Source organism: Syngnathus floridae, chromosome 1 (genome assembly GCF_059516105.1).
Source record: "Syngnathus floridae isolate MCC-2025c chromosome 1, RoL_Sflo_1.0, whole genome shotgun sequence".
NCBI lineage: Eukaryota > Metazoa > Chordata > Actinopteri > Syngnathiformes > Syngnathidae > Syngnathus > Syngnathus floridae.
In genome coordinates, this window is record NC_142413.1 from 3,580,580 (window position 1) to 3,602,657 (window position 22,078).

The 22,078-nt window shown below is 48.2% G+C and overlaps 3 protein-coding genes across 3 annotated transcripts; 2 read left to right on the top strand and 1 right to left on the bottom strand.

Annotated features, from left to right (window-relative positions):
- Window positions 1–7: 7 nt before the first annotated feature.
- Window positions 8–8,701, bottom strand: capn1 (calpain 1). Its single transcript, XM_088368948.1, has 22 exons — window positions 8,474–8,701; window positions 7,536–7,893; window positions 5,234–5,303; window positions 4,737–4,855; window positions 3,964–4,097; window positions 3,718–3,886; window positions 3,397–3,480; window positions 3,255–3,340; window positions 2,995–3,069; window positions 2,757–2,917; window positions 2,535–2,695; window positions 2,452–2,463; window positions 2,172–2,383; window positions 2,070–2,109; window positions 1,938–2,003; window positions 1,804–1,861; window positions 1,667–1,731; window positions 1,525–1,593; window positions 1,375–1,453; window positions 1,191–1,307; window positions 1,065–1,123; window positions 8–995 (listed from the first exon to the last, which is right to left on the bottom strand). The coding sequence occupies exons 2-22, from the start codon at window positions 7,788–7,790 to the stop codon at window positions 969–971; spliced, it is 2,118 nt and encodes a 705-aa protein (XP_088225074.1). The 5' UTR covers window positions 7,791–7,893; window positions 8,474–8,701; the 3' UTR covers window positions 8–968.
- A 352-nt stretch (window positions 8,702–9,053) lies between these two features.
- On the top strand, window positions 9,054–13,806 carry sf3b2 (splicing factor 3b, subunit 2). Its single transcript, XM_088368918.1, has 21 exons — window positions 9,054–9,248; window positions 9,516–9,562; window positions 9,649–9,699; window positions 9,785–9,997; window positions 10,072–10,123; window positions 10,192–10,289; window positions 10,364–10,466; window positions 10,556–10,656; window positions 10,723–10,920; window positions 11,076–11,198; window positions 11,316–11,396; window positions 11,461–11,688; window positions 11,932–12,081; window positions 12,144–12,233; window positions 12,302–12,409; window positions 12,480–12,587; window positions 12,663–12,808; window positions 12,900–13,001; window positions 13,077–13,176; window positions 13,261–13,449; window positions 13,633–13,806. The coding sequence occupies exons 1-21, from the start codon at window positions 9,119–9,121 to the stop codon at window positions 13,702–13,704; spliced, it is 2,490 nt and encodes an 829-aa protein (XP_088225044.1). The 5' UTR covers window positions 9,054–9,118; the 3' UTR covers window positions 13,705–13,806.
- Window positions 13,807–14,310: 504 nt separating this feature from the next.
- On the top strand, window positions 14,311–22,017 carry pacs1b (phosphofurin acidic cluster sorting protein 1b). Its single transcript, XM_088368906.1, has 23 exons — window positions 14,311–14,582; window positions 15,379–15,466; window positions 15,572–15,661; window positions 15,797–15,922; window positions 15,991–16,135; window positions 16,197–16,288; window positions 16,377–16,454; window positions 16,540–16,599; window positions 16,673–16,833; window positions 17,280–17,373; window positions 17,453–17,533; window positions 17,709–17,830; window positions 18,676–18,805; window positions 18,877–18,981; window positions 19,075–19,181; window positions 19,252–19,406; window positions 19,479–19,589; window positions 19,760–19,862; window positions 19,936–20,021; window positions 20,111–20,249; window positions 20,317–20,567; window positions 20,641–20,760; window positions 20,862–22,017. Exons 1-23 carry the CDS (start codon window positions 14,455–14,457, stop codon window positions 20,978–20,980), a joined length of 2,691 nt encoding a protein of 896 aa, XP_088225032.1. The 5' UTR covers window positions 14,311–14,454; the 3' UTR covers window positions 20,981–22,017.
- The last annotated feature ends 61 nt before the right edge of the window (window positions 22,018–22,078 follow it).

Consider the following 22,078-nt stretch of genomic DNA (forward strand, 5'->3'; position numbering starts at 1 on the left):
CAGGAAGTTCTTTTTAAGAGTACCAAAAGTTTTATTTTGTTCCACCGATAAAAAAAACAGACATGCACAGCCTCGTAGGCGCTTGGAAAAACAGCCAGCAGTTTGGCACAAGAAGCAGAGCTCAAAGCTGTGTTGACACTTTGCAGCCATGTTTGGCTTGAAGCACGGTGGCGGAAGTGGACAAAAAGTTGAATACTGGCGTCCCAAGTTGGTCCACACCAGATTTCAGTGAGGTTACAAGAGGCTACAGTAAACTAATGGAATTGATGTCAAACCAGATACGGCCGCCGCTTGACTTTATGTGGCCCACCAAAGCAAACGGCGTATGATTGTGATTTTTTTTCATTTTGGCTTAAAATCAGGACCACCGTTGCCCTTGTTGTTCACTTTTAACAGATATGGCAAGCATTTTCCCCGAATCCTTTCTTAACGTAAACTGAACGATACTCGTATGCTTTAATAATTGCATGCTACAATTCTATGATTGAATGTGCTCCAGCACGCCCGTACCCCTCGTGAGTAAATGTGGTTCAGAAAATGGATGAATGGATGATTCCAAGTTCAACTTGGTGTTAGCAATATTAAGTTATTAAAAAAAAAAGCGGATACTAGGCTTGTAATTATTTATATGATTGAACCTACAATGCACTATAAATTTTACTTAAATTGACCTGTACCCCAAAAAAATTTATAGTGCATTTTTGGTTCAATCTGTATTTTGCCGTCTTTCTCTAACTTTGAGTGAGAAGTGTATTTTTCTAACAATTTCCCGGGCGATTGTGTTTCTATGCAGCAATGTGATGAGGTGATTATACATTTAAATGGTTTTCATAGTCGCAACAGCCCAAAAAAGCCCCGCGACGAAAAGGCGTCGGGCACCCCTACGTTGTCGCAACACGCCTGTGTGACGCACCGTCGGTGATGATGTCACGGCGTTCGAAGGCACCAGATACGCCGTCCGCTGACATCTAGGCGAACATGGTGAGGGAGAGCCACTGTAGGCAGGAAAAAGGAAATGGTGACACATGATGGCATAAACTTGCCGTCGAGAGATTTTCTGTTACCTGGGAGAAGTTGAGCGAGATGAAGCCATCTGCGTCCGTGTCCATGACCTTAAAGGTTTCTGTGGAAACATTAAGGTCAGAGCGAGGTGGGCTGCAAAGCAGACCGGGCTCCCGGACGACACTCACTAAACATGGACTCCAGGCGGACCAGACATGTGACAAAATTGTCAAAGTCCACGGCCATGTCTTCCTCCGTGTATCGCAGGATGATGAGCTGGAACAGGTGATTGGTCAGCTTGAAGCCTAAGGCGAGGCGGAGGGGCAAAGGTCAGCGCTAGAGTGACTGTTAAGGTCGTGCACGCAAGCCCACCTGCGGACTCCAGCGCCATCCTCATCTCGTAGGAACTCATGGTTCCCGACTTGTCCAGGTCATAGTTCCGGAATATGGTCTGTTTAAGAGGAGGAGGGTTGATGTGATTGCGGGAGTGACCAGCAGGTGTTTGCGTGTGGGAAAAGTTACCAGGTAGCGTTTAATCTTCTCCCAAAGTACATGGAACTCAACCAGGCCCAGCTTCCCACTGCCGTCCGTCTGCCGAGACGTTGAGGAAAACGTTGAGTCGTGTGACTTGACTTCAAACCCAAAAAGGAGACGGCAAGGATACATCCATGAGGTTGATCATGCTGCGACACGCCTCCTTGGTGAACCCGTCCGTCTTCAGGTCTTTGTCTGTCGCCGTGGAAACCGTGTTAATATCCACGCGGGTGAGTTGGAGCAGCGCTACGAAATAATCTCACTTACGCTTGCTGATGATGCGGTTTAGGATGGTTTGTAGCTCGTTGATGCTGATTTCCATGTCCTTCACGCCCGCGCCGGCAAACGAGACAACGGTGAGGTCACACACGAAGCAGAAGGAGGAAGGAACGTGTGCTTACCGGGCCGGCCAACTGTCGGAAGAGACTCTTGAAGCCAGCCTCAATTTGACTCTCGTCCAAATAGTTCTATAAGGACAAGTTGTCTCATGTTATTAGATAGCGTCAATATCGATTGTACTGTACTTTCCTCACCTCGGTCGGAAGGTCTGCCACCACGTCGTCGTCCAGCTCCCTGAAAGGTAAAAACGTTAGCGACCGGCTTTGTTTTCAAGGACGCTATTAAATGTCGCTCACTCTGAATCGGCAGGTTTCTCGGAGAAAACCCGCAGGACGAAGTCGGCCTCCTTGTGGGGCTCGAAGGTGGACGGCACGATGACGTATTCGCCGGCCGGGAGACGGAGACGCGAGCTGACTTCCCTCAGGTTGATGAAGAGTTCGGAGCGGGCGCTGGAGGCGTGCGTCAGGAAGAAGTTCTGCTTCAAGTGGACCCGGGTCTGCCCTTTGGCCTGAGACGGAAGTCGGTTACCACCATCGTTCGGATTTGTCGGAAAAAGCCTGACTATAGAGCTTGTACCTCGCTAGGAACCTGCGAGAAGAGGACTTGGTGAGATTACAGAGGATGAAGTACCGGCAGGAGTTTTGCGGGCTGACACCGACCTCGTAGACGGCGAAGCCGATGGTCTCCATGTCTTTGCCCTCCCGTCGTTTCTTCCTGCGGTCCTTCTGCATGAGCGCCACCAGGAAGCTACAGTCCGACATACCGGGCGCGTCGGGATTCTGCAGCAGCAACTTGAACTGCGGGTTCAGCCAAAAGGTCGCTGGGTGGAAGCGATTAAAGGTCAGGCTCGTCTTTTCAGCCCCTCCCCGCTCATTTCTCACCTGGATAGTTCCGGCAGCCTCCGGCCGTGCTGCCCCGTCTCCACTCTCCCGGGTACAGTGATGTGCTCCAGGTTTTCATCTGGCTGTTCTGGAGGGCGTCAGCTGTCAGGTTGCAGATTTCCAAACGGGTGAACTCGCGCAGGAAGTCGCTGAAGGACATCCTGCAGCGAGAGAGGAGGGGTGAGGGACGAGCCGAGGGTTTTAAAGAAACCATCCTTCACGGGAGCACCAAACTCACCAGAACTCGCCATCCTCGCTGCGGTTTTGGAGTCGAGAACGGACTCCGCGATCTATACCGTCCCATTCTCGAGAACTGTCCGGGAAAAGAATCAAGTGAATGGAATGCACCAGCAGGGAAAACTTTGGAATGTGTGCTTACATAATCCTGCTCCTCCAACCACCCCACCCCACCCCACCCCACCCTACGCCTTCCCAGACTCTCAGTTGAGCACAAGGCGTGTTTACACAAGGCACGTTTTCCAACACGAGAAGTCTCACTTGTCGCTCCAAGCGCCGGTCCACTCCACTTCCCCCCACGGGTTTCTGATGCGGACCAACTTGGTCATGTTTCCACGATAGACCACCTACAAATAAAAATAACAAATGAGGACACAACACCACCACCGGGACGCTCCCGTACCTCGTCCAGGCCCGTGACGGAGTAAGCGTGCCCCTTGACCAGCTTCTTGAAGGTGACTGCCTCCATGTCTCTGGTACTGGTGATCTAGTATCAAAAACAACAGAGGTCGGAGGAAGTCAGAGGTCGCATCTCAAGTCATCTTGTTCCATTGAAATGAATGTAAATGACATTAATTAGCTCCAGCTTCACCAGAAAACATAAATTTGAGGATTTAGGTCATTTTACAAAAGACAGACGGATATTATGCACAATATATAGTATGTCTTAGCTCTTTACAGAGGATAAAGAATATATGACGATCGGGTTGATGTTCTGACTCACGTCAATGGAGCAGCCGAGCAGCGAGCCCCTCTCGATGGCCCGGCCCATGATGCTGAAGAGGTCGGAGGGCGCCTTATTCAGCTCGAACATTTCCGTCACGCCACCCGTGAAGTCCTCGAAGCCTTCGGATGTGCTGCCGCCGGACAGCGCCTCGTAGCAGCCGTTCAATCTGGGGCGGGGAGAGTCCACATGTGAATTTGTCAGCGTCCGGCTCGGACCTGAGCGGCGACTCGGCGCTCCACTTACTTGGCGTAGGCCTTCTCGATCAGAGCACTCCAGAACTCTCCGCCCTCCGCGGAGTGGACGAAGAGCAGTTTGCCATCTTTGACAGGCAGACGGTCATCGATCACTACCTCCACCCACTCGCCAAATTGCCAGAACTGCCGGAACAGGCGATTTGGAAGTTGTATTAAACTTTTGCATTTAATAATGTGCATTGGCATTTCATTGTTGGTGACATTTATTTATTGATGTCGAATTTGCTATCTAACTTTTTAGATCATTATATTTTATAGGATCGTCATTTCGCTATTTTTTTTTTCTAAAATCCACAATTATTTAACGCAAAAGAATCACTGCTAAAAAACAAGTGTATTTGACTTTCAATTGTTAACTAAAAGATCATTCATAAATTGCCTATAGACGTCATAAGATTGCATCAAAGCACTACTTTTCTATATGATCAGGCTATGACCTGACTAAATGACGCTCCTCCTTTCAACATACGGTACCGAGGTGCCACAAATGGCACCAAAGCGTTACTTTTATATTGGACAGGACCAAAAGGATGGAGCACAAAAGCAGCCATTAACAAATCTGCAAATCGCAAATATGTGACGGATCAATTTGGGGCCAAGTAAAAGCTCTGCTATGATTGTGACACGTCACAAATCATTCCTATGGCATTTAAGATCACACAGTAGTTACTAGCATTAGAGTCCTTGGATTTTTTTTCTTTTCCAATGTAGCAGAACCAAAACAAATCAATTCTGACTGCAATACTACCCCGCAAAAAATACCTGGAAGTGGAAAATTCCGGCATATCCCTGCTCAAAACTCTGTCCGTGCGGGACCACTCGATGGAGTAGGGTGTCATTTAAGGTCAGCGAGGCGATGGCGGCCAGCAGCCAGCAATCCCCTGTGAACACACACCCACACATCGTCAGGCATGTCACATGACCAGGCTGAGTATGGAAAAACCATTTGAGCATTTATTTATGATATCCAAATCATTTACAATTGCTCGACTACATTCCGTACGACTAGCAAGGCATTTCTGTATATTGGTAGAAAAACTTTAGCATGCTAGTGTAATAAGACAAAGACTTGGACCTTGAGCTGGACATCAAATACATGGTCCAACTTCAGTCCATGTTGAAAAGATGTATTGTTCCACCCCCTAGTGGTGAGTTAGGCATACGTGTACAGTATGTACTGCATGTGCCCATTGAGCACGGGTGGAGCTTTCAGTTTGCATTTGAATTCTCAATGTGACGTGCAAAGAATTCTCGCTCACCCAGAGCTCCCTGGCAGATGTCAGTTCGGGTCGCTCCGTCCACAATGAAAGCGGGACGCTTGCACAACTCCTGTAGACACACACAAACACACAGCTCTTGAACATGGACACACACTCCTCTCATTGCTATAGCGCAGGGGTGTCAAACTCTTTTTTTTTTCCGCGGGCCGCATTGTAGTTATAGCTTCTGTCAACCCAAATAAATGTACGAGCACCTCATATTGTATACAGTAAAAGCTACAAAACAAACTGACAAATAACTCGTTTTCAAATCAGACGAGTAAAAACTGGTCAAATATTTTAAAAAATATATATATATTAAAAGATCTTTATTAGACAAGATATATGTGAATGTTGCAATGTTTTGTCCAACCTGTATTTGACATTGGTGTTCCATCCATACCTGAATATATTAAGCTGAGAGGAGACATTAAGGGCTAGTAGGGAAAGAACGAGCAAAACAGGAAACACCTGCATCCGGTGGCCGGTGGCTGTCGGGCGCAGTGGTTGCTGCTTGAAGCAGGGTTGCCAAGACAACCAGAGGGGCAGGGATTCTGACTTTTTATCTACATATTCCAATGAGGTAATGCTGGAAGCCTATAAATATGATGCCCGAATGCAAAGCGGCGCTTCTTCCTAATCAGGGCGTTAGCCGTGACGCTGCTAAAAGAACGAAGATGGATTTTTCATTCTTTTTGAAATTGAACTAAAATCTACTAAGATGAATTTCCAGAGTCTTCAAATTGGACTTGGTCAAATTTTAAGCTTTGAGGAAGGGCAGAGGAAACAGCCGCTCCGGGCAGAAAGGGGAATTCGCCAGTTTTACTTTTTAGGCTACGCTCCTCACGGCCAGAACCTTTCCTATTTTTTAAACATAATTCGGATTTTGGAACAAAGGAGAGCTGATCACTCGACTTGTTCAACCAAATAGGTTTTTAGACCTTTAGTCTCCTCTTCTGTTTTGAGTGGGTGAGTCTTGTTTTCTTTGTTTTTTCGACTTGGAATACTTTTGCTTGCTTATTCATTAAATCTCTTCTTAAGCCTTAATTCGGTTATCGATTATTTCGTAGTAACTATGTTGAGCATGGTTTTATATGCAGTAATTACAACTTTAAAATGTTTTTATTCCCCTATCGTAGTCATTCTTTAAAGCCGTTCAATTCTTTTTAAAGTGAAGACAGCTTTAATCCTTAACATCAGGAATTGTCATATCTGGTTCGAAGTAGTTATCTTGAGCTCAGCTAGGGCGAGGGCGCTCTAGTAAATTAATGAATCCTTGAGGTCTTAACAAAGACATCGAAAAATATCCGTAACATAACAACAGCTTCAAACAGAAAAAAGGGGAGCCATCAATACGATGCGGTCACTTCGAAGTTTTGCCTCGAATTGAGTTACTCGGCTCGAGCTTCGGGTGACTTGAGAGGGATTGGCGTCGTAAAGAAATTAGATTGATTCTGGTAGAGTCAATTTAACTCGGGTGGTTAGATTACGGACGAATCCCCTAATCCCGGCTAAGACAAACCCGTTACCGGGAAGCCGGTGCCACCTTAATGAAAAAGGTGCGTTTGACAGGATGGAGATAGCAAAGAGTAGCTGAGCTAAAGCGTCACCTGTGACACTGATTTGTCAATCCAAAGATCATAAAAAGTTTTGTTAGGACAAAGATAATTGGTCAAGTAATAAAACGATAACAGAACTGATTGATGTGGTGCGTCCGAACAATGTCTTCGCGTGTCTAGACTCGACAATTCTCACCTGTTGAATGAGGAAATATCAGATTCCCCGTGGTTAGCTGTATGGCTAACTTTAGCATCATAGCATGTGAGAGGGCGCTGCTTTTATAATTAGAAATAGATTCTATATTTTATAAGCTCTATTTCTGACAGTGCTGCATGCTAGCGCTTGTGTGTGCGCTCAGTGGAAGCGCAGCTAAAAAAAGGAGCGCGCTTATTTGTGTCATCGCACACGTGTGTACGCTTGACTTCACGTTTACATTTGAGTGCAGACATGTGTTGAAAGTGCCGTGCGCGGGTAGCAACTTGGGGCGCACAATCACTGCCGCTCGTGTCACGCTAACATGCAATAAGATCAGCACGCTACTGTCATGTTTGTGAACATGTGAGGGAGGCGAGCTGAATGTGTGACTCCTGAAATAAGTCAAAAATTGTTAAGCTCCATTCAGTTGTATTTAACTTTGGAATACAGTACATTCATTCTGTAGAAATCTCAGAAAACCACTCGGTAATTCTCAATTACTATCTTAGAACACTCCGGAAGCGCTGTACGGTTTGCTTTGTCTCACCGGGGGCCTCATCCAGCGCACGCCGGATGTCTTGGACGACCTCGGTCCCAGCTCGTTGAAGCCCAGAGAGGAGGATGCGCAGGGGAACAGGCTGTCCTCAAACAGTCTCCTGCTCCGGATACATTCCGCTCGCAGACTTTCATAGTCTTGACCCAGGAACTTGACGGCGTTGTCGTTTTGGCCCAGACCTTCTTCTCGGTCCCTCAGATTTCGCAATTGCGCCGCCGCACCCGTAGCACATATGGGCTCCACCATGTTGGGGGCGTGTGGGTGTGTTGTGAAGTGTGTCAGGTTCTAATGTAGCTCATGAACGGGTCAGAACCCACCTGTCTGGATCTTTGGGAATGGTATGGTGCTTCTGAAAGTAAACATGAGAAGCTGATTAAGAAAAGACCATGTTCTAGTCAGGGATTTGTCTCTATCGGGGTCAGAAACAAGTTTCCTGTATAACAGCGGCTGTCAATCATATGCACATTTCCTGAGCTTCTGTGCCAAACAACACCCAAGCTTATCACTATCCACGCATGACGGCAGTAAGGCCACGCCACCCTGCATGACTACGCAAACAATGACGAATTCCTGGTTCATCTCTCACGTACACACACGCATAAAATTGACTGTAATATTCAGTGTTGTATTACACTCATGATGTGTCAGTAAACAGAAGGCATGTCAACAAAACTTCAGAGATAAAAGGTGAGAGGTCAACTATGACTCCTGGTGGTGGGCGTGGCCTCACATCCGCCTGTCAACGGCCGGGGGACACACGAAGTAGCAGCTGCACCCAGGTTTGGTCACGTGACAACTTCCCCACCCACCCAATAAGACATTTGTCCCGTTGAAGACAAAAAGTTCTGGCAACTTGAAAGGTTGTGGAAGTGTTGCAAGAACCGGAAATATTTGCAAGTGAAAGAGTGCGGAATTGGAAGGGGTGTTACCTGCGCGCGTGCACGTTTTCTCGCGTTCTTTTGCAGCACTGAAGACAAGAAGTGTGTTAAGATAGACAAGGAACACACGTACTCCTTGTTTTTCTCCTTCTTTTGCCTTCTTTTGCCTTCTTTCCTTTTCAGCCCTTTTCCTTCTTAGCTTTCTACTACCTTCTAGTTCCGTTCCCTTCTGCCTTCTGGTTATGCCGTGCTCGTTTGGGTCGATCCGGTGCGCATGCGCGAGAGGGAGGTGATGGCAATGTTTTTTTTTTTGTTTTGTTTTGTTCTGTCTTGGGGTTCGGTAGCTCGCTACTGAAACCCCTTGAAGGTTTACCTGACATGCACACACGCGTATTTTTACACGATTACTACATGATAATAGTGTAGATGTGTATAACAAAGGCTAAAATTAGACCAAATATATTTCAAATATATTGAGAAAAAAAAACAGTTCAAAGTGTAAAGAAATAACATGCATTGTCCGCACAAATATATTAGAATTACATATATCCAAGTCAAAAGGCACGCCCGTTGCTGGTCTATGACTACATTTCCCAGATGTCAGTGCGCCTCATACATTCCCACCATGCATTGCGTCGCATCGAAGCTTTTCCCTCTAACACGCGCCGCCATTGTTGCAGCCATCGAAAGTTCAACATGGCCTCCGACCAGCCACCGGGATCTGATGCTCACCAGAACGACCTGGGGATTGCTATCGCGGGTTTGAATTCATGGACCCACCGGGAGCTCCAGGTCAAGCTGGCCGAATTGGGCATGCCCGTCATGGGTAAGAAAAGGCTCTAGACAGTTCGATATCGACGCTTGTGATTAGCCGAATGTTGCTATGCTAATGGTGACTGCTAACCCCGTTTACCTAAATTAGCTCTCTGTACTCATTAACGATCGTTTGTACGTATGCACACTTAGACTAAACATCCATATATGTTTACTAATCTACTAATTTTATTCACTTCAACGTGCATTTGTTTATTGTTAGCATGGTGAGCTATTTGTCGTTGCGGAAACATAAACCTTCTCTGTTTTTGCCGTGTAGGTCCAAGAGAAGAGTTGATGGATAGATGTAAAAATTACATGATCCAGGTAGAGTTAAAGAAGTTTCTGTCGGCTGCTAGCTTATTGTATGTATGTCTTTATTTATTTTTATGGAATGATTTTTCACTCTGTAGACAGGTATCCTGTTTGGAAAAGTTCATGATGACAATGGAATGGTGTCTCAGGTACACGTTTCACCTTATCACTGAATGTTTGTGTCACCCACCCAATCCGTGCCTTGCTTGCTCACTTTTGTGACCTACACACCAGATGCCTCCTGGAATGGGGGGAATGATGCACCCAGCGATGGGCATGATGCCCGCTGGCATGCACATGGCCATGGAGGGCTCCAGCCTGCCGCCTCCTGGCCTGTCACATGATGACCATCTGCATATGGCTCAGCATAGGGCTGCAATGATGATGCACGACGAGCACGATTCTCGTGTCATGGATGACCAGGACCTCCTGGAGCAGCAAAACAGGGTAAGAGTAGGAGACGCAAACCTATGATGGAAGTGCCAACGTGGACATCATGTAACTTGTTTGAAACTCCTCAGGCCGCCATGCTGTTGGAGCAGGAACGCCACCATCCGGTCACTGCAGTCCAAAGTATGTCTGTGATCTTCTTCACGGAGGATATCCTTCGTTTCCTCATTCCTCGCTTGTGTGTCCTTCAGTTCCTTTGGATGCACATGGGGCGCTGCCGCCAGGCATTGCCATGCTGGCCCAGCGACATAGATTGCCACCGCCGCCCCCAGGGGAGGACAACAGGGAGGTGAGCATCCTAATCATAAGAAAGAGAGGAGCATTATGTTGCACAACAATTTGATGTGTGATGTTTCATTCGAGGCCTGGCAGGGTGATGACATCATTATTGGAGGGCCCAAGATCCCCCAGGCCTTGGAGAAGATCCTGCAGCTGAAGGAAATCCGACAGGAGCAGCACATTGACCCTGCAGGTTGATATCCTGTAGCTCCTCGTCAACAGAAAGACCTCTTTCTTTGCCAGCATTCATCTTGACAACTGTCCCGTGTTTTCCACCTGCAGAAGCAGCGGAAGACGATGGGCACCTGGGTGGCAGCAACTCTGCGCTAGGAGCGCTGGAGGCGGGAGACGACGACAGTCGCATGTCCAAAAAGGATGTGAGTCTTTTAGGACTTGAGTCTCTTTTGCTAGGCTGAGCTGTAACCAGAGCTCTTCCCTTTTAGAAGAACCGCCGGCGCAGGAACCGCAAGAAGAAGAGCAAGAACAAGCGGGCTCAGGAAAAGAAGGAGAAGGGTGAGGGAAAGGACGACGGCAGCGACAAGGAAGACGAGCCGGAAGTGGAGATCGAATATGTCACAGAGGAGCCGGACATATACGACTCCGGCTACATCATCTTCAAGCGCATCTTTGACGCCTTCAAGGTGAGTCCATCTGTAGCACGGGGGAAAAAAAAGGTTTAGTATGAACAAACAATTTTCCTGTCAGGAAACCATGTTGTAGTCATCTAGTGGACAAACCGATTAATCTGTCAGACTCTAGTCCAATGCAGTAATGAGCAACATCATTTGATTTACAGGTCACTGACGATCTGAAGAAAGAGAAGGAGAAAGAACCAGAAAAAGCGGAAAAGCAGGAAATTGGCTTTCTGAGGAAGAAAGCCTTCGAGTTGGAGAGGAAAGACAGCGACGACAGTGACGAGGTTGGACAGTTGTCCTTGTTTTGATGAACGGCTGTATTTGGAATTACTCATCCGCGGTATAGTACTATGTCTATTCAGACAATCCAAGATATTTTTCTTGTGTCCCAAACCTGACAGGATGTCCGCCACGATGTGCCCAAGTTGTCCAAGAAGAAGTTGAGGAGGATGAATCGCCTCACCGTGGCCGAGCTCAAGCAGGTAAGTCACGTCACCATGCGTCCTCGCCTTGAGCCAGTCGGTGACATCGACCTCCGCCCCTCAGCTGGTAGCCCGTCCGGATGTGGTGGAGATGCACGACGTGACGGCGCAGGAGCCCAAGCTGCTGGTGCACTTGAAGGCCACCCGGAACACCGTGCCGGTTCCTCGCCACTGGTGCTTCAAACGCAAGTACCTTCAAGGCAAGAGGGGGATTGAGAAGCCACCCTTCCTGCTCCCAGAATTCATCAGGAGGACTGGTATCCAGGAGATGAGGGAGGCTCTGCAGGAGAAGGTGGGTTAGGCCAGACCATCATTGCTGGCTTTATGAATTTGGATGTTTGCGCTCTTGAACTGGAATATCGAAAAAGTGATTTTTCATTATTCAGTTGTCGGCTTGAATCTGATATCAACATTTGTTTTTGCGGTTCCAGTCCTGTTAACTATTTTCTCAAATGTCAAATCTGTATTTTCCTTTCTTCTGCCAATTGAACATTAGCAGAGTTAATAATAAATTGTTTTATTTTGTGTCTTGCAGGAGGACGCCAAAACCATGAAGACCAAAATGAGAGAGAAAGTCCGTCCCAAGATGGGAAAGATTGACATCGACTATCAAAAACTTCACGACGCCTTCTTCAAGTGGCAGATCAAACCCAAGCTGACCATCCACGGAGACCTTTACTACGAGGTAATGACATCGGCCGTCCCGAGCTGTCCGTCAACGTCACTGACTGACGTCGCTATGTACAGGGTAAAGAGTTTGAAACCCGCCTGAAGGAGAAGAAGCCGGGCGACCTTTCCGAGGAGCTACGCATCGCGCTGGGAATGCCGGTCGGCCCTGTAAGTTTCGGCTCACTGTGGCATTGTTGAGCACCGGTCATTGGGGGTGTGTTTGTCTCCGTTCCCAGAACTCCCACAAGGTTCCTCCCCCCTGGTTGATTGCCATGCAGAGGTATGGCCCCCCTCCATCATACCCAAACCTGAAAATCCCAGGACTCAACTCACCCATCCCAGAGGTAACAAGTAGCATTTAGCATTTAGCAAAGTGCAGATACCTGACGTCTATCTGCTTTTCCTTTTCTTCAGAACTGCACCTTTGGTTACCACGCCGGCGGCTGGGGGAAGCCCCCCGTGGACGAGATGGGCAAGCCGCTTTACGGCGATGTGTTTGGGACCAACTCGGCTGATTTCCAGGTGAGTCAGTGCCACCTCCACCACAAAGACTCTCCTGTGATACATGCGCTCATATGTGCTGGCTGATGCGGGCAGGCCAAAGCGGAGGAGGAAGAAGTGGACCGCACGCCGTGGGGCGAGCTAGAGCCTTCTGATGAGGAGTCTTCTGAGGAAGAGGAGGAGGAGGAAGAGAGCGATGAGGAGAAACCGGACGAGACAGGATTCTTCACACCAGCGGACAGGTAGAGAGTGGACCCGTTAGAAAAATCTCACAGTCACAAACATGTCATTGGGGGATTGGAAATAAATAAATTATTCTCCCCCCCATCTCAGCGGGCTGATCACGCCAGGAGGCTTCTCGTCCGTCCCCGCCGGCATGGAGACTCCTGAACTCATCGAGCTGAGAAAGAAGAAGATCGAGGAGGCGATGGACGGGTGAGAGACATCCCCGTTAGGTGTCCCAGTCGCTTGCTCGCTCTCTCTTCGTTAAGTGTACTCCTCTCCTCGCAGCAATGAAACGCCGCAGTTGTTCACCGTTCTCCCGGAGAGACGAACGGGTCCGGTGGGCGCCGCCATGATGGCCTCCACTCACATCTACGACATGTCAGCGGTGAGCCAGCAAGCACACGCGCGTACTTTCAACGTATTTATTTTTCCATCGGGAGGTTTTGACGTGCACATTTGTGCCCACCAGGCCATGGCAGGGCGCAAGGCCGGCATAGGTGATACTCACGGCGTGGAGGTGGCGCTGGCGCCCGATGAGTTGGAGCTGGATCCGATGGCTATGACTCAGAAGTACGAGGAACATGTGCGGGAGCAGCAGGCCCAGGTGGAGAAGGAGGACTTCAGCGACATGGTGGCCGAGCACGCAGCCAAACAGAAGGTACGCAACGACTTGAGGGCGACGATTTATTGTTCTTTTTTTTTAGGGGGGGCATGCAAGATAAAAATATTATAATTTTACAAAAAAATCACCATACCATATACATTTATATATGGAACCCTCTTGTACCCTTGATTTTAATTATAATGATGTCATGCTTCACAATGTCTTTGTGACCTCCAGCAAAAGAAGAGGAAGGCTCAACCACAGGACACACGAGGCGGTGCCAAGAAATACAAAGAGTTCAAGTTCTAGACAACGAGAAGACATTTTATTTCATGTTTTTGTTTTTTTCATATAATGTGAGAACCCTCATGTGTTTCCTCTTTTTTTGTAAATAAATCCCAACCAGCCGTTGCTGTTTTTTTGTTTTTTTTAAGAGTATTCAATCTGGGGCCACTTTGTGTGGTTTACAGACACACACACACACACACACACACATTGAGGTTTCTTCTACATTTCTGGCCGCCTGCCTGCTAACAAGTGTACACTTAATAGACTTGGCGTCACCTGACACGAATGAAAGGTGACCCTGCTCGGATTATCTGTTAACCTCCTCTAATCGTCTCCTTCTAATCACCTCTGACGAATGTAATTCAAATTCCTTGTGGGTGGCCACGCCCTCCGCATGACAAGAAGAAGCAAGCTTTACAAAATATGAATAAAAAACTTTCGACAGTTTTTTTTTTTTATACTTGCAAAATGCAGCAAACTGCCCAATTACGTGTTGTTTTGTATTCGTACTCAAATTAAACGTTGAAGTAAGATTTCAAAATGCGTTTTTCTGCTTTACTGAACGGTAGAAGGCACGTCGATCCCGGTAGCGCGCACGTACGCCGCGCTGCTGCGCGCGCTCTCGATTTCCGCTTCCTGCGTGCTCAGCGACGTGCTCGTCGACGTGCTGGCGGCCATTAGCGCGCGCACACTCCGCCTCCGTCGATTGCGGAAAGTAACGCGGAGGAGGAAGCGGAGAGGACGGCTTGCGAGCCTCCTGCAAGCGCCAGCATGGAGCGAGGCTTAGGGGGGCTTCCGCAGCCCTCCAAGCCGGTCAGCATCTCATCCAACCGGCCAGTTCACATGAACTTGTTCGCCACCTGGGAAGTGGACCGTTCTTCGCCCAGCTGCGTGCCCAGGTACGAGAAGGGGAAGTGGGGTGAGCTCATCGAGGCAGTCGGTGGCAGTGGCGATGGTGGTTGTGGGGGTCACCTTTTGTTTACCAGCCACCTCCTTTTGTGTGCGTCACGTGACTTTGGCTATCACCTGCTGCTTTGTTCTGACGAGAACATGTATTGTATACTTATCAATGACATCATATGGCAACCACTAATTTCATCTTGGCGTGTATGCAATGCACGCATATGAGTGGGTCGTGATAATTGCCGGTTGCAGCCTGTTGCCATGGCAACGCAGCCCTTCAAACCGAGGCGTCAAAAATGGCTGTCTTCGTTCTTTTTTTTGTTGTTTTTTTGTTGTTGTGAAGAGCATTGTCCTCTTGTGTTGTTGTCGCAACACCCCCAGGCACTTCCTGTTTACCTCAGACACTCGTCATGTTCTTCCAGGAAGTGATGTTGCAATAAGGTTGCGTGATTGGTCGCCTGCTGAAAGCAATCGAGAAGCTCTCATTGGCCTGAATGGCCTCTGACCTCAAGGTGGTCTTGTGATGTGTCATGTTCATGGAACAACAAAGCAACATTGTCAATACTGTAAAGTGTACAAAATTGGAAGGTGGCTGCTAAAAACTCAGACATCATAAAAACTGTTCTTACACGAGCGGGGTCACTTTTAAAAGATTGATTTTTCTTTCTGTTTTTGCGTGTAATAAGCAAGTCACACACGTGCGACTTTGCTAGCTTTGTTTGTGTACGTTTTTCACCACGCTTTCCTGAATGACTGTTTTGTGACATGATATGATCACGTGTGCTGTGTCAGGCTCTTCAGCTTGACCCTGAAGAAGCTGGTCTTGCTCAAGGAACTGGACAAAGACCTCACCTCGGTGGTCGTGGCCGTCAAACTGCAGGTGAGCGCTTGCAGGTCACGTGGATTTTCTGCCGAGTCTAGGATAGGGGACTTGAGCTAGGTTGTCACGACATCACTGTGAGCTTTCTACTTGCGTTGTGTTCAGGGTTCCAAACGGATCCTTCGCTCCAACGAGATTGTTCTGTCGTCGTTGGGCCTGACGGAGACCGACCTTCAGCTCACCTTCTCTCTGCAGGTGAACATCACCCTCGCTCTCACGAGTCCCTTAAAAGAAGAAGAAAACCCTCAACTGTCCTTCGCTGTTTGTTGATATGTACGAGTTCTGCGATTTCCAACACGTTAGCCAGTTTCACTCTTGTTGTGTGTGCAGTACCCTCACTTCCTGAAGAGGGACGCCAACAAGCTGCAGATCATGCTGCAGCGCCGTAAGCGCTACAAGAACCGGACCATCCTGGGCTACAAGACGCTCGCCCTGGGCCTCATCAACATGGCCGAGGTACGTCGCCATCCCCGCCGCTTGTTTAGGAGTGAGTGAAAAGCGGGACGCCGTGTCTCCTCTCGCAGGTGATGCAACACCCGAGCGAGGGTGCCCAGGTTCTTGGCTTGCATAGCCAGCTGAAGGACGCCTCGCTGCCCGTGGCTGAGATGCGCGTCTACTCGCTGTCCAGCCAACCCATCGACCACGAGGGACCCAAGGCCAAGATGTCGGGTAAGGCCTCCATATTGATGCATAATACGATGTTATTTAAAATGCATCTTTTTCTGTCCAGACCGATCTCCGGACATCGACAACTACTCTGAGGAGGAAGAGGAGAGCTACTCATCTGAGCAGGAGGGTAGCGACGATCCCATCCACGGACAAGTAGGCGGGCCCTTGTCTTGATTTTGGAAGCACGTCCCTGTTAGCCCAGTTTAGCCACAACCGGTAATTCCCTTCCCGCCCCTTTAAGTACCTGTACGATGAAGATGAGGAAGTGAGGAAGAAAAAGCCCAGACGGAAGCTGACGTCAAACGCCGCCATCACCAGGGTGAGCTCTTGTGTGCGACGCACATCAACTGGTCATCTTGATCCTTTTTCATCTTAGTCATTATCATCTTCATTTTGGCTTGCAGCAGCCAAATATCAAGCAAAAATTTGTGGCCTTGCTGAAGAGGTTTAAAGTCACTGACGAGGTACGTCTGGATGCCGGGTGAGGGATCGGTTGTGATCTGCGGCTTACCCGTGTCCCCTCGCTGCCGCCTCCAGGTGGGCTTCGGTCTGGAGCACGTGTCCAGGGAACAGATCCAGGAAGTGGAGGAGGACCTGGACGAGCTCTACGATAGCCTAGAAATGTACAACCCAAGCGACAGCGGGCCCGACATGGAGGAGACCGACAGCATCATGAGCACACCCAAACCAAAACTCAGGTAACAGCGCCCCCTTTTGGACTGCAGTGATAACCCCCCCATAAAAAAAAACACACATTTTTATATGGTACAGAAAATATCATCCTAGAATTCTGTAATTCATAAAAACATAGCGCAGTAAGATTTACATAGAATGTGAAAAGTCGAACATTTTGTGCATGAATTCATCGTTCAATTCATGCTACTCCTCTTGTGCCCGCTTTGGCCACTAGGGGCGCACGATACTGTAGTCATGTAGACAGACACAAGACTACTACTTATTTAATAGGAACGTAATATTTTGTTGTCGATGAGTATGTTGAATTTTTACATTCTAGACTTGGAATGCATGCACACATGCACTCAAGGTGCATTATTTTTTAAAAAAATGTTGCAAAATAACTTTGAAACGCAAATGGTGGACCCACAGCCACAAGGGAGAAGCACTAAACTCTCTTTGTGTGCAGGCCCTTCTTCGAGGGCATGTCTCAGTCCAGCTCTCAGACGGAGATCGGAAGTCTTAACAGCAAAGGCAGTTTGGGCCGGGACACTCTGAGCCCAGTACGTTAGGATGGGGGTCTTTAGGGGTTCTTTTTGTGCGTGTGTGTGCGTCATATGACGAGCACTGTTCTGCCAACAGGGGGAGCCGCCTTCTGCGGACAAGATGAAAACATCCCGCAGCCGCATTCTAGATGAGGCACTGTCAGAGAGCGAGACGCTGGTACAAACTTCCTACTGAGAGTTTGCGTGTGTTTATCATGTTAATTATGTTTTTTTTATGCGGGCTTTTTAGCTCTTGGGGTCCCCCTAGAGGTTGCATGGCCCAAAATACAGCGCGCTTAAGGTTTGGTGTTTTGTGTGTGTCTTTGTGTGTGTGTCTGTGTGTGTGTATACAGGAAGGGGCAGATCTGGAGCTGCTCGCTGACGCCGCGCCCTGCATCACAGTGTCCGTGCCGGAAAAACCCCGTACACCCATGAAGACGGGCAAAAACGAAAGTCAACCGGCGCCGTCACCACGGTAACCAGAAAGCCGCCAACGTCGTTGCACCGCCCAACCCCTAATAGACCTTATCGCCCTGAGATCGCACATAGAAGAAAGAAAGGCGAACTACCGTGTTTACAGCTCGAAGTGAAGTATTCTTGGACTTGACAATTTGCATTCTCCTCGGGGAGAGTGACGTCACGTATGTGCCATGGCACATTTCGACCACGTGAAAAATAAAAATGGAGGAAGGAGAGGCAGTGGTGTTTTCAAGGTGGACATCCAGTCAATATTTTTGAGTTTGTGTCAGCTAAAGAAAATATAAAGGTACGTTGCACTCTCTGCTGTTGACAGTAGCTTCAAAAATTAAACCGCTATTACAAAAAACAAACCTTGATGGCAGCACATTCAAGCTTAAAGAGAAAGACACAGACTGTATGTGGTCCCCACATTTCATTATTTTATTTATAAACGATATTCTGAAATGTTGTAAATGTGCAATGACAATCTTAACAGTTATATGTCAGACAAAAACCGATTGCCTTAAAAATATATTTATTTTAAGTGAAGTTTAGAAATACTTTTACATTCATATTTAAAAACAAGTTGCTTTTTTTATGTTATCTTTTTTAAAATAAAAAGACCTATGATAAGTAAAAAAGCTTGTCGTTATTTTATTTGTAATAAAAAAATACTTTTAAACCTCACTATTAAAAATGCACTACAGTTGAGGAATAGCAAAATCGATTATCAATTTTATGGTAAGCAGGGTGGTTGGCATCTGTTGAATTTAACTAAAGTAACTTGTAATCCAATCACATTCTGCTTCCTGAAAGTACGCTGGCGCCTATCGTTGACAATCTTTATGAAACGATATGCAGGTTGGACGGAGGCCACACCCCTTCACGGCAGAAGCGCAGCAGCACCACCCCCATCAAATCCAAAGCGCCGAGCGAGCGCGCCAACAGCTCCGACTCGGAGAGGTCTCCCGAGATGGGCCACGGCACGCCGGTAAACATGGCCGCCCGATCCCACCTCGCTTGTCGGGCCCCTTTAAATCGAGCGCCCACCCGTTCGCGTAGGTATTGAGGAAGGCCATGTACGACCAGCTCAACCACATCCTGTTGGCTGACTCCGCCCTCCCGGAGAGCCTCATCCTGGTCAACGGCGGAGACTGGCAGGGGCAGGTAGGCCCGGCTCGCTCGCCAACCCATGGAGGTGTCTCCGCCCACTTTGTTACCTGACTGTATGTGCGCACCTATTTCCTCTGTGTGTCTCAGTACGTGTTGGAGCAGCTGCAGATGCACAAGCAGCCGGTAGTGTGCACGTGCTCGCCGGCGGAGATCCAGGCCGTCCTCTCCGCCATTCTCACGCGCATCCAAAAGTTGTGAGTACATGTGGGGGATCCCACACCTCAGTTATGATTTATGGGAGCTTGTTTGTGTTTGTCTATGCAGCTGCAACTGTAACGCCTCAATGCCACGGGCGGTCAAAGTGGTGGCGGTGGGCAGCCAGAATTACCTGGCGGCCATCTTGCAATTCTTCGTGACGCAGTTGGCCAACAAGACGTCGGACTGGCTCAACCACATGCGCTTCCTGGTGGTTCCTCTGGGTGAGCTGCAACGCCGGTGCTCAATAAGCCCCGCCCACAGCATCTTGTGACATCATAACGTTCCCTCCTCAGGCTCCCATCCCGTCGCCAAGCATCTGGGCGCCTTGGACAACCGCTACAGCTCGTCCTTCCTGGACGGCGCTTGGCGAGACGTCTTCAGCCGTACCGAACCTCCTCCCACAGGTAAAGCCCCACTGGTGATGTCATCAATGTGGCGTCTACACGTGTTACTACAATGCAAATATATGTTGTGACTGAGAAGGATTTAAGAATTGACCTTGACTTGCTTGATTTTGACCACTGTAACTTTGGACTTGCTTTAAATTTGACGGTTAAGCTTTTATGACTTTCAGACCAACTGGACGTGGCGGGAAGGATATCTCAGTTCATCAGCGGCGCCACGCTGACGCACCAGCTTCCCATCGCCGAGGCCATGTTGACCTGCAAACACAGGACGTGAGTAACGCGCCCGCCGGCCACGCACTCGCCATTTCCTGTGCACGCAGTCATGGCTGATGTTTTTCTGCAGGCGAGAGGAAGAATCCTACCAGAAGTTTATTCCCTTCATTGGCGTGGTCAAGGTGGGCGTGATCGAGTCTGGACCCTTGCAGGCCGGTGAGTAAAAGAAAATAAAAATGAATACAGCCACCCTCTCTTCTTGATGACATCATAGTCTCCCTTGATTTTTTTTTATGGTTGTCAAGGCGATGCAGATGAAGGGGTAGCCGTGAGCTTGGCCGTCCCCTCCTCGTCTCCTCCCTCCCACGGTTCCCCCGCAGGGATGATCAAGGAGGCAGCCACTCCCCCTTCGTCCCCGTCAATGGGAAGCGTCTCCGTGCAGGGGTAAGAATCTTCCCCTAAGACGCCTGCTGCTCTGCTAGCATCCTAAAAGGCAGACGCTCGCCCTTAGGAGTCCCGGCATGTCACATGGCGTGGACGCCATCGGCCTGCAGGTTGACTACTGGCTGGCTTCGCTGGCTGACAAGAGGCGGGAAGGTGAGCGGCGGGACACGGCGTGCAAGAACACGCTGAAGAGCGCCTTCCGCTCGCTGCAAGTCAGCAGGCTGCCCGGCGGTGGCGCCGGCGGGGGAGGCGAACCTCACGGCGTTCAATTCAGCACCATGGCCATGACGGTGGTCACCAAGGAGAAAAACAAGAAAGGTGTGAGGGAATTCTAAACACTCTTATCATCTTGGGGAACGTTCTGCTCACATGGTGTGTCTTTTGTACCTAGTGGCCACCATCTTCCTGGGAAAAAAGCCCAAAGAGAAGGAGGTGGATTCCAAAAGTCAAGTGATCGAAGGCATCAGTCGCCTCATCTGCTCGGCCAAGCAGCAGCAGACCATCCTGAAAGGTAACCGCAACAAGTCATTTGCGTCAGGTGTAGTCAAGAATGAAGATGAACTCACATCTCCACTATTTGGCACGCTGACTTTTTCCTCCGTTGCCCTTCAGTGTCCATCGACGGAGTCGAGTGGAACGACGTCAAGTTCTTCCAGCTAGCCGCCCAGTGGCCGACTCACGTCAAATATCTTCCTGTCGGCCTTTTCGGTTACACCAAGCCCCCTTCCTAGATGGCAGTGGCGGTCATTGGGCACCCCGGCTTAAGCTTTGCCCCTCCTCCATTCTGCAAACGCACAAACGTTGCGCTTTATGCAATCCGGGCGACCTGTCACATTCCTTTGCGCTTTCCTCTTGGCAACAGGGCCCCTTAGTGTGAAAGCTCAAGAACTACAGTGTTCCCCTGCTAATCTGTGAGTAATTGACACCCCGCCTCCAAAAAAGGTTTGTCGTTGCCATAAGATGGTGGCAAAGCACTATTTTTTTTTTTGTTAGACAGGGTTGTGGCCTGACTACATAAAACTGGGATGAGTTTGTTTTCAAATAACAGAAAATATGTTTAAAAGAAAAAAAAAATTGAATTAGCAAATAAGGGGAACACTATACATTAAAAATGGAAATGTATGTGTAAGAATATAGCTTCCATGGCACAGAACAGGTTTGTCATGCCACTGTGTATACGTTGTATTGTGTGAACAGGAAATATGGCATCTGTGTTCCATCAAAAGAAGGACACCAAAATGGGTGACTGTCCCAAAAAAAAATGAACATTAGTGCTGTCTAAATGTCTGAATAGCCACATGGAAAATTCATGCAAAACAAAAGCAAATGGAGTCGTAGATTTTTATTTCCAACTCGGTGCTTTAAAGTGTTCTCTGTGCTCAAGTCCACGTTCACAGTTCTGTTGTGTTGCTTGTAAATGGACTCCGGTTGTAGGTTGTAAGTGACGTGTGGAGAGATGTTTTTGCACATTAGCCGTCGTCTCTTCAGCGTTTTGCCTCTAATAATAATAACATTGATGATGATGATGCTTGTACATATGTGACATTATTTCATGTTTTGTATGACTGCTTTTTCATGGTTGCATTTGTCAGTCAAACAATTGAATGGAAAGTGCTTGTTTTGTTGACTCGAAAAAAAATGGCACAATTGGATATTGTGTGAGTATGTGTGTGTACACTTTGTTGACAACGCATAAGTCATATAACAATGTGTATGAGGAATATTATGAGGAATCTGTGAAAAACCACTAAAAAAATGTGGAAACAAACTGTGCAGAGTAAAAATTCATTTAAATTCATTTACATCTGGTTCAGCCTATTTGATTGACG

Coding starts and splice junctions, on each gene's coding strand:
- capn1 (XM_088368948.1), bottom strand. CDS start 7,790: ATGGTGGAGCCCATATGTGCTACGGGTGCGGCGGCGCAATTGCGAAAT. Junction 1,862..1,937: donor TCCGACAGTTGGCCGGCCCG/GTAAGCACACGT, acceptor GCGGGCGTGAAG/GACATGGAAATCAGCATCAA. Junction 1,308..1,374: donor GATGGCGCTGGAGTCCGCAG/GTGGGCTTGCGT, acceptor GCCTCGCCTTAG/GCTTCAAGCTGACCAATCAC.
- sf3b2 (XM_088368918.1), top strand. CDS start 9,119: ATGGCCTCCGACCAGCCACCGGGATCTGATGCTCACCAGAACGACCTG. Junction 9,998..10,071: donor TCCTGGAGCAGCAAAACAGG/GTAAGAGTAGGA, acceptor GAAACTCCTCAG/GCCGCCATGCTGTTGGAGCA. Junction 10,124..10,191: donor TCCGGTCACTGCAGTCCAAA/GTATGTCTGTGA, acceptor TGTGTCCTTCAG/TTCCTTTGGATGCACATGGG.
- pacs1b (XM_088368906.1), top strand. CDS start 14,455: ATGGAGCGAGGCTTAGGGGGGCTTCCGCAGCCCTCCAAGCCGGTCAGC. Junction 14,583..15,378: donor TCGCCCAGCTGCGTGCCCAG/GTACGAGAAGGG, acceptor GTGCTGTGTCAG/GCTCTTCAGCTTGACCCTGA. Junction 16,289..16,376: donor ACGATCCCATCCACGGACAA/GTAGGCGGGCCC, acceptor CGCCCCTTTAAG/TACCTGTACGATGAAGATGA.